Source organism: Tetrao urogallus, assembly GCF_951394365.1.
Source record: "Tetrao urogallus genome assembly, chromosome: Z".
Classification (NCBI taxonomy): domain Eukaryota; kingdom Metazoa; phylum Chordata; class Aves; order Galliformes; family Phasianidae; genus Tetrao; species Tetrao urogallus.
In genome coordinates, this window is record NC_136816.1 from 46783976 (window position 1) to 46798361 (window position 14386).

Consider the following 14386-nt stretch of genomic DNA (forward strand, 5'->3'; position numbering starts at 1 on the left):
TAGAATTTGGCGAAACCTTTCTTTCCCCAGTTACATATGCTGCAAGGCCTCCTTGTTTAGCTGAGATTTCAATTGCATAAAAAACATAGGAATAACTGCATCTTTAGCTCTAATTTCAAGTTACATATATGCACACACGTGTGTGTACAGTTATATTTGCTAGTAAGCGATACTGACAGCTACAATGTATAGAAAAGCAAATAAATAAATAAACAGTTAAATAAATCTGACTGAGAATATTAATTTACAGCAAATTGCCACACTGTACCACTGAAGATATGGCCATCAGGCATGAAAAAGAATTGAGCAGGCCAAAGACCTGAGGTACTTCCTGATGCGGAATTGGTATACTGACATCTGTCCTGTCGAGCTGGATAGAATCCCTTCTGTTGCTGAACTAGCAGCTGTGTGACAAGCTAGAGTACATCAGTCCTTCAAGAAGTAGCAAGTGGCATGCTCGTTGTTTCTCGGAAGGAGTTACTCAGGACTGAAGCATATGCACTCCACCCCTTGCATGTTGGCATGGTTAAGGTAACTGCCGCAGCTGCCATCTCACATCCTTTAAGATATCACACACTATCCCTTCACAGCAGTCTTTCTGTCATTCAAAGAAGAAGCTGTCCCTCTGTTTCTGACAGAAAATATGTACCTATAGACGCTTCTTTGCACCCTCTAACAGTTACCAGATAGAGAGAAAGCTGGCTTCTTAGCACACCAAAATGCTGCTGTCTAACAAAAATTTTGACAAGGCAGAAATCAAACACAGTACAATATTTCAAGCAATAGCTTGAAATAAAAGGAATCTATATTGCTACACCTATATATCTGACACCTGCAGCTAATAAATCCTGATCTATGTAGTAAATGTCAATGCAAACAGTAAAAAATACACATGAGAACAGAACAAAGTACAGCCTGATTTGGAAGTTACTGAATGCTTACATGCGAACAGTTTCAAGAAGCTTTGAGACTGAAATTTCCCTGCTCCCTGTTTTCCTTCTTAAAAATAAATCACTGTGTCTGAACACTGGAATTGTGGTCTATTGTGAGCTGAGCTGAAATTATGTAGAGGATTCAGCATATACTGGGAAAGCAGAAAGCTGCTGCTATCTTTGTGAGCTAGTTGAAAAGTGAAAACAGATTAGAAAAATAAGTTCTTCAATAGGCAGCAACATTGCTTTCACACCAGATTTGATGAATAAGTCCTCCCGGCGGCACTAACACCTGATACGCACATTGCATGGATTAGCAAGTTTTAGTCCAGGCAGAAGAAAAAACATTTTTTTCCTCCCTTCCAGTAACGGCTGTAGGTGTATTATCTAATGAAAACACAACAAGATTTCTCTAAGGAATGTGAAATTCGTTTGGTGTTTCCATCAAACAATTATATGTTGTTCATCCACTATCTAGGAAGCACTGAGGCATATCCAGACCTGATTACATTTATTCTTAGCTCAAGATCAGAATACCCCACTAGGGTGGCAAGCAGTTTCTCATCTCTGCCATACCATGATGCAGACATATACAAAAGAGGGGTTTCTAATAACAATACAGCCACATTTGCTTAATATCTTGATCATCCTAAATCAAAGTTTGATCATTAATGGAGCATTTCAGAGTGTTTCAAATTAAAGGATAAATTTTTGAAGACATGTAGCGAGGAATTGCTGTTTTCTATTAACAGCAGTGGGAGGTAAACAGCTCAATCCCCATATACTGCTCTGAAATGTACCCTCTCAAAATGCTGTATTTTCAAAAGGCAGACAACTTCTCAGTAACTATGAAGCTTCTAACAAAAACAGTATCATTTCCGCTGATGCTATCTGTCAGCTAATTCTGCCTCCAGGAAAACATCAGGCCTGCAAAAAACAGAATAGCTCAAAGACATCTTTGCAGTAAAGGAACACAGAGGAACCCCTGCTAAGGGTTGTATCTCTGGAAAATATATTAATAAAGTATATATTCTTATGCACTGGTGTGTATGCCAGACTCTCCACCTCTGCATAGGGCAAAGTAAAACCAGTTTGGCAACACAAAGCACTTCTGCAAGCCAGTGTACCCTGGAGGCTCTAACTTCCAGAGATTTATCTGGAGATACACCAGAAAATAAGCTCAGCATAGAGAAGTCTCAGACATGCTTGAAGGTTAAAAGAGGATCAGTCATACTGCAGTGCAATCATCATGAAGCACCTGATGAACAGAACAAATGTTATCATCCAATCTACTCATTATAAATGAGGAAGGAAAAGGAGTATTTTCACAATTGTTTGCAAATTCTGTTCAGATCCACTAAGTTCACAATGTAGTCCTTTGCAGTTCTGAAAAACATGGCAGCTTATATAAGTGCATTAGGGAAATAAAAATCTCAACTGCTTTTTAGAAATGCAGTAAACTACACATTCTCCTCCCTGATGATTTTTATCATTAATAATGTAATCTCACAAGCTAAACATCAGAAGGTGTAAACAAGTTGTTAGAACTGATTCACGAGAGCTATTCTTCCCATTACAGCAGGATTTTTCTATTCAGCAAGGAATTTTTACAAGTTATCTCTGAGAGACAGATAAGGATACATGGAATTCCCTCTCTCATCTCCTTTATTAAATACATATTTCTCATTTAATTAAAAGGCTTTGTAAGATTACTTCTGATACATTTGGTCAAATGGCAAAGACTAATTAGAACAACCACTATTTGGAAGCCCATTAGAAAAGAATCAATCTCAGCAGCAAAAGTAACAAACACAAACCAAACATTAGAACATTATCTCCTCAAGGTCAAAAGAAGTAGTTCAAGATGTTCCACCTCGCTAATCTTCAAAAACAAAAGGTGAATAGCAAAACAAACCAACCCCTGTGTAAGAAAGTACTTACCACGATGTCTTCAGGAAAAGTATCCCGACTAAAAGAGCCATCATCAAACATGATTTCATAGAAAAGCTGTGATGTCACTCCAATGACTCTGCAGCTGTAGTATCTTGTATTCCGATGTTTTGCGATGACTGTCTGCCCAACTGTAATGGTCTTCTCACATGCTTTAGTTCTCTTGAAAAAAAATATAGAAGCAATTTTAAAATACCAGCTTACTCATCAGAATTGTACCAATGTTAAAACTGAATGAAAAATAACACTCAATAAAAAAAACTTTAAATGCAAAATTGCTCCTTACCGTCATGATCATACAAATTTAACAAAGGTTTTCATTTCTCAAGAATAACAAATTACAGTGCTCAAAAATATCTTTACAGTTTATACCTTCTCACCATTTCACAGTAGAGAAAGAATATTAATTAATTAATTGAAGTTCTTGAAGCATGGCAAAGATAGACTGTGGTCTTGCATTGTTTTAGAAGGTTTTTTTAAGTCTTGTACTGTGACATGATTTCTCATAATTACTTTGCTATTTTCTGAATGGGATAAAAAAAACTGTAATGCATCTTCAGCTCATGTCAGAGCTGTCTACAGTAGTAGAACATTTGCTTGAAGACTTTAGACAGCACTGATCACTCTTCATTTACTCTTTTAGTACATCAGTACCAATAATTTTTTCTCATTTTTCACTTTGCATTCAATAAAACTAATTATGTCAATCAGATTTGTTAGGGCTGATAAATTATGCAAAAATTCTACAGCAGTAACTGTTTTTAATGTTTTTTATAAATAACAGAACCTTGTAAATCAGCAAATGCTTAGAAGCTCACATGATGCTGACAGTTGTTAAGCACCTACTTCCAACTGAAGTATACCCAGGAACTTTAAAAAGCAATGTTCTTCACCAGGAAAAAAATATGCAGGTTGCCTCTTATTTACTTCCGTGGAAAATACGACACAAAGAGCACAATAACACTGTTTAATAGAGCTTCTCATTCTGGTCAAACACAGAAAGAGCTTCTTCCCTGCAATTTTGACTGTTTATTCATTACTTACAAAGCTCCAATTCTGCAACCAAGACAAACTAATTGTGACCTTAGCTGTATATGACCAGTTGAACTTTTCTTACAGTAGAAGATACAAAGGGGACAGATGCAACAGCATACAGAAAACACTTATCATTTTACTAGAAATACTTACATAAGAAGATTGAAAAAAATCTTATGACATATGCTACAATAACTACTGATTTACCTAAAACTGCTTTTCAAACCTTCAGTGGCAATGGATTCTTCAATAAATATAGAAATCTAAAAGGGTCTCTGGAGAATCTGGAAAACTCTTTTTAGCATTAATATCAAAGGGAGAACAAAACACATCAGCAGTTCTTTCTGTTAGACTCCAAACATCAATAGTAGTGTCAATGCATTTGGAGAAAAAAAAAATAATAACTGACATCTTCCACCTCTGTGGAGATTGTAGTCACTATCATGCCTCTTTCTTGCACAAGTTTCTATGATTTAAAAATTTTAAATTTCTCTGCTTCTACAAACCAAATAGGAGTATTCTGTGCCATTTCTGGAGACAGCACACTAAATCTTTGTGTGTCAGAATTCTGCCTGACATAAGCATTTGGAGGATTTAGCTGAGCTCCCCTCAGAGAAAAAAATCCAATACTGTTTCTAAAGTTTACTTCAAAATAGTGTTTTGATCATATATATAAAGTATTCAACAATTTACCTGGATTTTCCATTTTACATAGCTACTTATGTAGTTAATTCTGTTACTTAGTTTAACTGCAGAGGAGCAGAAGAAGGAATAAACCATTTGCTGCTGTTGCCACAGGAGTGCTAACATGTCAGTTAGCATTTCTTATCCAACCTTGAAACATAAGCAAACATAAATGTTCATTTACCAAGCAATTCTTGACTCCAGTCTACTCAGTTACTTGAAAAAAACCAGAAATTTCAGAGAGTATAAATTCTATCACTCATATGAAACAACTGAAAGTAGAAGTTTAAGATTACACCACAATAATCTGAGGAAAATATTACAAGGTTTAAATGTATTAAACTTTGAAAATGGAATTATTTTGAGAAGATGGTCTGGAAAAATATAGTATGTCAAGAGACAATACAGGCTTATATGTGAAAAAATATTCGGAGGAGGAATGTCAAAGCTTATTAGAACAAATAAGAATGAAAAAGAAATGCATCCTAGCTCAAAGAGATAATTTTTTTAGTTTATTGTTTAGCTAGCTTGTTAGAATTCTTGATTTATTTTCCAGAAAAAATATTGACAAGCATACTCCAACGACATATTGCATGTCCCAGGAAACATTTCCTGTCAGAAAATCCTAAGAATTTATTGATGTTAAGAATGTTATTTTTGATCAGAAAGGACAGTTGTTATGTAAGTCTATCAGATTAAAGGAACAGCTGTGGTAGTTACCAGATTATTGAGAAAGCTGGTTTAAAAAGCATGATTTTAACAGTACCTAAGCCAAGGATGAACTAAGATAGGAGCAGATATACAGAAAACAATGAGATGCAATGTAAAAAAAGTTAACCTCTCCTTTCTGCAGAACTCAAAAAAGATAAGAGGGAAAATGACTTTCTCCTGAATTTTCTGTGTGTCAGGACTCAAAAATCTTGTAAAATAAAATAAGTATGTATACAGATGTATATTGAATACTAACGGGTAGCTAGCCAGAAAAAGTTAGTTAGTGGATATCCACATATCTAGATACCCTCCCTGACTGCAGTTTGTGGTGGAAGATCCTTGCAATTCTTATTCAAATACAATAAAGATTTATTTAATTAGGAAACATGAACATGAGAAACATAACCCTCCCATCATCATTTTCTGCTCATTCCTCAGAACTGCAATTTGGGCACAGAAATGATGCACGACATCTCAAAAAACATGCCAGTTCATGATTTTTGACTCATTTGTCTTTTCTATGGCATGCCTCTAGACTCCTGAAAATGTTGAAGCTGGCAGCAATTAGCAGACAGTAGCAATGTATTCACATGTATTCAACAGAAAAAGGATCTACAGTTTCCCCTTTACAGTGTCCTTTCATTCACTGTATGCTACAGAGATAAAAGCTGTTCAATAATAGGAAATGATAATTTAAAGCAGATCAGAAGCAAGCGTGTAACTGAGGCTGTCTATATACCTCTTCTGATTGCACTTTCAAAATGAAATATCACAGATGGACACATTTGCTTCCAGCAGACTTTCTCAGACCTTCAGTGCTGCTTTTGCTAATCCTGTATGAATTCTTTAGTGTTTTTTTTCCCAACAGTATTGCCACATATAACGTCTTTTTCTCATTGTCTTGTGCATAATAGAGATTTAATCAAAATAAGTCCATGTGGAGCACCTATTCTCAACTGTAGTTCCAAGTGTTCTGGTAATCTGATGACAAAAGATGTGAAGGATACATTTCATGCCCAGAAATAAACATGGTTTGACCGTGGAAAATTCAAAAAACATGACCTACTGTCTTTCGGCAGCAAATCACAGATCCTACTTTGTAATTTGCATACTTGCACTCTGATTTACAAGAACAAATTAATATAGAGTGCAACAGGAACAATTCAAACCATTCAGCACTAAACAGCTTTTCTGCTAGCAAACCTTTGTATCATTTCTAAAGCTGTACCTTCAACAAATACAAGACATTCTTAGTTTTGAGTTTGCATATATAAAAAAACTATCTTTGAAACTTCATCTCAATATTAAATAAATCAAAGTCTTAACATGTGTATTTACTTCATTTGACATCACTATCTGGATACAAGAGTAAGGCTTTTCCTTTTGATTGCCTTTATGATGATTTTTCACCAGAAGACTTGCAAGTATTTTCCATGGCTGACATTAAAAGAGCAGTCTAGGAAAAAAACGGTAGATAACTCAAAAGGAAAATGTGAAAAAGAGTTGTGAAAATGTATCAAAGAATGATTTCAACACAATTGTATGAGATTGCAGCAACAAATTATCTTGATAAAAATTTCACTTTATCATTGCAATAAGTGCTTGCCTGAGGTGAAAAGATATATTAATATCTGTAACAATAAATTTTTATCTCACATAGTAAGTTTGTGAGCTTCCTGTTGAGCAACTTCCTTGATTTACATTAAATACTGCTATAGATATAAGCCACAATTTAGCATGCTCCTCTTGGTTGCTGAGTTTTGTATTGTTTGCTCTTTTTTAAACTTGAAGGAAAACAGCAATCAAAGATATTCCCTGAGCATTTAGGCACACATTCACATCTAGAGGCTTTGTTAGTGGAACATCGGACAACTGTAATTTTGTTTCCTTGAAATGGGGAGAAATAGAATCCTTGCTTTATGTGGAGTGCTTTGAACTACTAAATAGAAGGAGAAATTTATCCTTGCTGAAAAGAAGATGTATTTGACTCCTGCAAAAATTTGCAGAGTGAATCTGCATGTCCTTTGTTCTGTTTGTAAACAAGGAAATGAAAATAGACAAAAATCTGACACTAGAATAAAGATGCATAGTTGTACTTAATAGTGAAGAGCAATATAACGTCTGCACAGAAGACCAGCTAATAGTAAAGAAAGGTATAACAAGAAAAACAATGATAATGAAAATCCCAAACCTTAAAGGCATGACTAGGTAATTCAAAAGGTAGAAATTAAAAACCGATCATAAATAAATCCTTGACACCTTTGCCACAGTCTATTGGCAATTCAGCTTACTTAAAACATTAATACTGGGGGCTGCTGGGGTGGGCTCTGTGAGATGAGCCCAGCAGCTGCCCCACGGCAGATCACAGCTGCTGCCTGTGGGAAGCCCACGTAGATGGATTGGTGCAGGAAGGGTGGCACCCCATTAGAGGGATCTCACGTGGAGCTGCAGCAGAGTGTGACCATGGAGGAACAGCAGAGAAAAAATGCTATGGACTGACCACAGCTTCCACTACTAATTCCCTTGCACTGCTCGGGGAAGGGGGTGTAAGGAAGAAGAGTGTGGATGGAGGGAAAGTGCTTTTAGTTTGCTTTTAGTTCTCACTGCTTTGCTGTCAGTAATTGGCAGTAACTTAAATTAATCTTCCCCAAGCTAAGCCTGTTTTGCCTGTGTCAGTAACTGGTGAGCAATCTCCCTGCCCTTATCTCAACCCATGAGCTGTTTCGTCCTATTTTCTCTCCTTGCCCTGCTGTGGAAGTGAAGTGAGAGCGGTTTGGTGGGCAACAAGCAGCCAGCCAGGTTCAATCCACTGCATTCATGGCTAACTGAAGATTACCACAGAAAAACTCTCTTTAACAAAATGTTTGGTCCTCCCAAACTCAGGTCCAAGGAAGAACAAAGAAAGAAACACACACTATTTTTCCTTCTCTTCAGCACATCTGACGTTGATTTGAGCCAAGTGAAAAAAGATAATGAAGATTTTTTTTCAAAAAGGTGAGCTCAGTTTCACTCCAATCAATTTTGAATACCATCCACACAAACACTTTAAAACAGCTACACAAAATCTTGTTTCTTCACACTTTTTTTCTGTTTGATGCTACCAAAAACAAGTCCTGAAAATCTCTGAGAATCTGGGGGGAATCCCTCCCACTTTATTACCATTGTGTTAAATGGAGCAAGGATGCACTTAACTTCTAAGCTTTCAAAGTAATAGCTGTTTTAAAGTTTTTTTTCCCCTCTTTTAGGGAAAGTGCATGCTAAAAGTCAAATGACAGTGCTGAAGCCTGCAATATTTTATATTAGATAGAAAGTATAAATTTGCTTAAATGATCTATATGTTTTTCATTAATATCTTGTAGGTATTTTCATTAATAACTAGCATGGATATAGAGTTACCAGGAAAAAAAAAAAAAAAAAAAGTCTGTTTAGGATAGATTTACCACTTGTTTAGCACTATACATAGAAGAAATAATCCATAACAGCACGTTCAGTATCATAAAAAAAATAGGTGAAGAAAATAACTTGTCATTTTCGGAGAGAATAAGGGTCTGCTAGTGAAATAGACAAATACATTACAGGAGGTTTGAAAAACTGAGGGGCTAGAGCAGTAGCCACAACATATACATGAAGTGGATACAAAAGAAAGCATATTGTAGAAAAATTTATTTGATCAAGTAATGACTTCCCAGCTATTGATGAATATCTCACTACCTGGAGTAATTGTTCAGTGTCTGAGAAGAAATACAATTAAACATTTAGGAAGAACAGCTGTATTTTCATTGGCCATGCTTTGGTCCAGTAATTTTCAACTAGTGAGTAACATTTTCTAAACAAGCCAAGGACTTTAAGTTATGAGTACAGATAAAGGTTGCAGTTTGCTTGTGTTTTAAACCAAACTCATTTTTATAAAAAATGTATGAAGACATAATAACAATGCAAAGTGTACTGGCTTTACATGCTTACTTTTTTTTTTTTGAAAACAAAAATCTTTATAACACATAACATTTCTGGGGAGATTTTAAACAGGGACATACGATTCATTTGCCTTTTTATGAACCATCAGCAGACTGAAACTCAGGATGGCTCATCACTCTAGTTGGGAGGCATTTTATTACACTTAAAAGGAGATCTTATGTTCCAGCAGTCTTGTTGTTAGGATCAAAGGTTCACTGACAGTCTCTTGAAAGAAAGATATACATTATACATACATAACTGGGTTTATTTCAATTTTAGTGTATAGAGGAGATTAAGCACATATTAAGAGTTTGAAACTTGAGAATTTTCAACTTCACCAGTGTATCAAGTTATTTCTTCAATGATATCACAATAAGTTCTTCTAGTTTGCTCGGAAAGAAAATACACTCTTAAAAGCCCAAGACACATTGCAAGATTTCTCTGAAATAAGTAACAATTCATTAAGAATTTATCTTTTAGATAATAAACCTACGAGACTGTGGTAACTAATTCTTCTTGTTTCTCATCTAAAATCAAAAGTGCTTCCTCAGCATCGGCTAGAAATAAAAAGATATAGAAATAATATGAATTTTCATGACATATCACTGCTGCTTTTCCAGATGAAATAATGATTATAACTGGATATTTGCGTGGCATTGCTTGGCTGCGGTACAAAGAACTTACATATACACCACATCACTCGATATCTGAGAGTATTTGAAAGATACTATGATCTGGGTATTTTCAATACATTCCACACTAACAAAACAGAGAACTCAGACACTTATGCTGCTGTCAAAACAACATATTCAACAATGAGTCTAATGCAAAAAAGTTCTTAGCATATTGAGTATTACTTCTACCAGATAACATAATGAGAAAAAAACCTTCCAGACGAAATACTTTTTTATGCCCGGAAATATATCAGATGAAGCCATTATACATTACGTGGATCCCTTCTTTCATTTTCTCTGAAAACATATTTTAATTCTGCAACATATCATTAAACAAATTCCTTACCACATTTTGGTTGATCTTATGCCTGAAACAAGTGATGTAGACAACATACGGCCAGTCATCAGGCTCCATCAGCACTCCTGCAGCATGGGCACAGGTCACATGGAAGGAGGCTGGACAGCGTCCGTATGAACATTGAATGCAGGCACCAGAGGTTTTCTTAACTCTCTGTCTGCAGAAAATACATTTCTGTAGAAAATAAAGAGAATATTTACCATACTACCACAATTCCACTGGTATCTGCAAGCATCTCTAGGACTGAAGAATTATTTATGCTTCACTGCTTACGTTTTATACCTCATAATGAGCATAGCGAAAGAATAAACTTTTATGAACTGCAAGGTAACTTTATAATATGAGAATTGATATACAGTGTTTTTGTTTCTTTTTATGTAAACTCAATCTGTTTTGGTTCTACAGTAAGAAAACTGATAAATAGCCTTATAGAAGTTTAATTTCAAATTCCATACGCTGCTCTGGAATTAACCTACACCTCTTAAGCTAGGTGAACTGAAAAGCCTTTATATAATTTTGCACAAAGTGAGTGCAAGATTCAAAAATAAAGAGAGTATTCCCACAGAAAAGCAGGGCTAGAGAGGACTTTCAAATATCATTTAACTTAGCTCCCTACTTTGAAGTTGGAATAAGTACATGTATCCATAGACTCTGGAAGACTGCTAATCCAAAATGGTCATGCAATGGTTTCTACCATACCCTCAGCTAATGTGTTACAATTAGAAATGCTTTATTTATCTCATGCCTTCACATAATTCCACAGCTGAAGGCTGTTCCCATGTCCCTTTTCATTTTTTCCAGTCTGGATTTTACTGGTTGTGTATTTTAATATGCAGGTAATTACATAGGCCGTAATTCTCCACTTCATTTATAGAAACATTATATCAAAAGCCTTACTAGTGCCAAGACATTATTCCTTCTCCCAGAATGGAGGCTACATCAAAATATTGTCATTATTGCTGTGATTCAGATTTCTTACTGGCTCTGCCTCAAACTTTTTGTTAGTAAGCCACCCATATGAAACAAATGAATGGCTGCATGCAAGGTAAAGTAAATTTCAAAAAACAGCCCACCATGCCAGTATCTTGCCACCAGAAGATACTAGCAAACATGCTAAATCAAATAATTACTTCATAATGTCTGTGGTAACTGTGTCATACTGCATATGTGAATTACCTTGCAACAACTCTCATCATGGCTAACAAAACAATGCTTACAATTGAAGATCGCAAAATTAGTGCAGCTGTTATAGACTACAGAAAAAAAAATCTACTATAATTTGAAAGCATACTGTTAGTGTAGGGATTCCTTCCATGATTTTGTCTGCCTACTCTGGGAACAGGATTAAAAATAATTTTGATTTATTTTCTACTGTATAATTAATAATTCAAAGCATTTCATATTAATCTACACCAAATTCTTCTTTCCAAGTTACTAGATAGAGTCATGGAGTCATAATTTTGTTTTATTGGTTATCAATTTCTATATTCTTAAGAAACCTGCAGAAGTTTTACTGCATGAGTTAGCACTTCTTTATTTCAATGGCTTCTGGCACTCGGTGATTGATATTATGATTTCTGTAAGCTCTAGACCTGTCAAGTTCATCAGTCATGCAACGTTCTAGTTCATGCATCACTCTGAACTTTCAATACTTTCCAATTCTGCCCTTACAGTCAACCCCTGAAAGCCAAGAAACCCAGAAACAAGAGCAGCATCTGACATCTAGTTAAAAGTTTTGTCCGTTGTTCGCTGAATGGCCCTGATTAGCATGCTATAACAGCATTAGGTCTGAAAGACTAGTAAGATGACTTCACCATCCACATAAATGTCCCAGGGCCTAACTGATTATGCTGACAATACATTGAGTGTTTGTATTCATGTGCATGAAGGCATTTTCAGATACATAAAGCAACTGTTTCCTGAAGGAGCTTGAGGAAATTTTTGTAGGTACAAATTCAGAACTCAGTAAATTGGAATTCCAGAATGAAAACAGAACTGAAATCTATCATACTTTAATATCCAGACACTGAAGTCATAAAAATACATGGCTCATTTTACTTTTTTTACACAAATTCACAAGTCAGCTTAACCAAAATAAGAATGAAAGAGTGAAGTAAGAAATGAATTAAATAAACTAATTTTTTCTTAATTTTATCTACAAAAATGGCTACATGTATTGACTAGAAAAAAAAATGCAGATCAAACAAAATACAAAGAATGGGGAAATGATAACAAACCAGCACTGAGAAGGTAAATGAGCAGTAACTTAGGGAAGTACGTTATTGCAGGAAGTGACTCCTTAAATCGCTGGCTGCATGAGTAAGGGACCAAATACACAAATGTTATGATATATGCAGAATAAACTTTCAGCTACAAGAAAAATTCTGAATGTCTTCTTTCAGTAAGTACAAGAACAATCAAGTTTGCTAAATAGTGAACCATTTCTCATTATTTTTATATGCTCTGTCCACTGTGCAGCAGTGAAAGTAATGATGTGAATGTACAGTAGCTTTACATTGTCTCCAACCTACACATGAATTTGGAAAAGTACATACATGTGTAAATAAAAGGCACGTGTGCCAGCAATTTCACAGCTTGCATAACTGTATCAGGCAATGTTTCCCCACTCAAAGTTATGAAATAAAGCTTCTTCATCTTTCAGAATGAAAGCCAATTAATCTACAGTATTTGATTAATTTTTTAAAAAATAAACAACAAAATAAATTATAAAAATCTGCTCTGCATAGACTTTTGGAAACTCAGCTGAGCTACATACCAAACTCTATATATTAACAGCCATGTCTGACCATACTGGCATGTCTTTCCCTCTGTAGCTTCTAAATGAGAATGTGTTTCTTACCCTATCACTTGGGGCTTGACTGTATATGAATTCAAACAGACTTTTTCATCTTTTGTTCCCATGCTGACACATTTTTATATTTGTTATAGTCTTTCATGACCAAAGAAAGTGATACAAATGTTTTGTTCCGCTTTGTTTAAAAAAAATATAATCAAGAAAAAAGAAGAGATATCATGCAAGCACTGGAAAAGACATCAAAATTCTGAGAGAAGAGAAGGAATCAACAGTTGTAAAGAGGGAAGTTTCACCCTCATTCTCTGCCCTTGTCTGAAGTCTGATGTTTCTGAATTTCAAAGTATTACTTAGAATGGAACTGATCTTTAATCAATCTTGCAGAAGATAGAATCTTAATACTTTTCTGTCTGAGTTAGCCTTGTATTTAGATACATAAGCTTCCTATCTGTGAAAATAAAAAGCTTGACATGTACACGTTTGCTAAAATAAACCTGTGTTGAACATATCCAACTGATAGTTCTCCACTAGCCTAAAACTGGTCCCTAGATCAAGTAAATTCAACATTCTAGATAACTAAGAAAAATGTAATTTTGAGTTAATGCTTCCTAAATACTACTGAGAAGCAGAAACAGTCAGGGAAGTGGCTCAAGAGCAATCTTAATCAGAGATCCAGATGCAAAATAAATTGGGGAATAAATATTTTTTTTTTATATAATTGAAGATTAAGAATATAGGACAGAAAAATGTATTGCAATTTTCTAGATGGTGAAATGACCTCTTTTTGCTCCCAAAGTGAAAAATATTCAGTCATAAATGGATTTCATAATCATGGAACAGCTCTTTAATATTAACAGGCTGCAAATACATAAACAGAATGGATTTTAAAGAACTCATTCTGAGAAAACTGGATGACAGTATTTTGCTGAAGACAGACTGCTGATAGCTTTCATAATGATTTTTATGCATTCTTACATAAACAATCTGATATTACTTCTCTTGAATAGAGTAATATTTACAAAAAAAAATCTCTATATATCCAGTCCCTAACAGGATCATGAGTTAAGCACAGTAACACTGCTTTCTGAAGCAAGGATTTATGAAAGTAAGTACAGTCTGATGGTTGTGGCAAAAGGGTGGGACTGGATTTTAGGAAAGAACCTGGAGTACTGATTTCTACGTGAAGTATTTCTATACTTTTGCAAGAAGAATGATTTATGTAAGGAAACTCTATGATTCTATGATCAGCAAGCAAGTTTTCTTCAAAACCATCTTT

General features: G+C 35.1%; 1 protein-coding gene across 1 annotated transcript in view; it reads right to left on the bottom strand.

The window, feature by feature from the left end:
• The window catches only part of KDM4C (lysine demethylase 4C), a gene marked incomplete at both ends in the record, with an annotated part of 281788 nt that overhangs the window by 22161 nt on the left and 245241 nt on the right, over positions 1-14386 (bottom strand). The window contains 2 exons of the mRNA XM_079548519.1: positions 2874-3044; positions 10287-10472. Coding sequence (XP_079404645.1) covers positions 2874-3044; positions 10287-10472 — 357 coding nt within the window. The remainder of the gene's footprint in view (positions 1-2873; positions 3045-10286; positions 10473-14386) is intronic.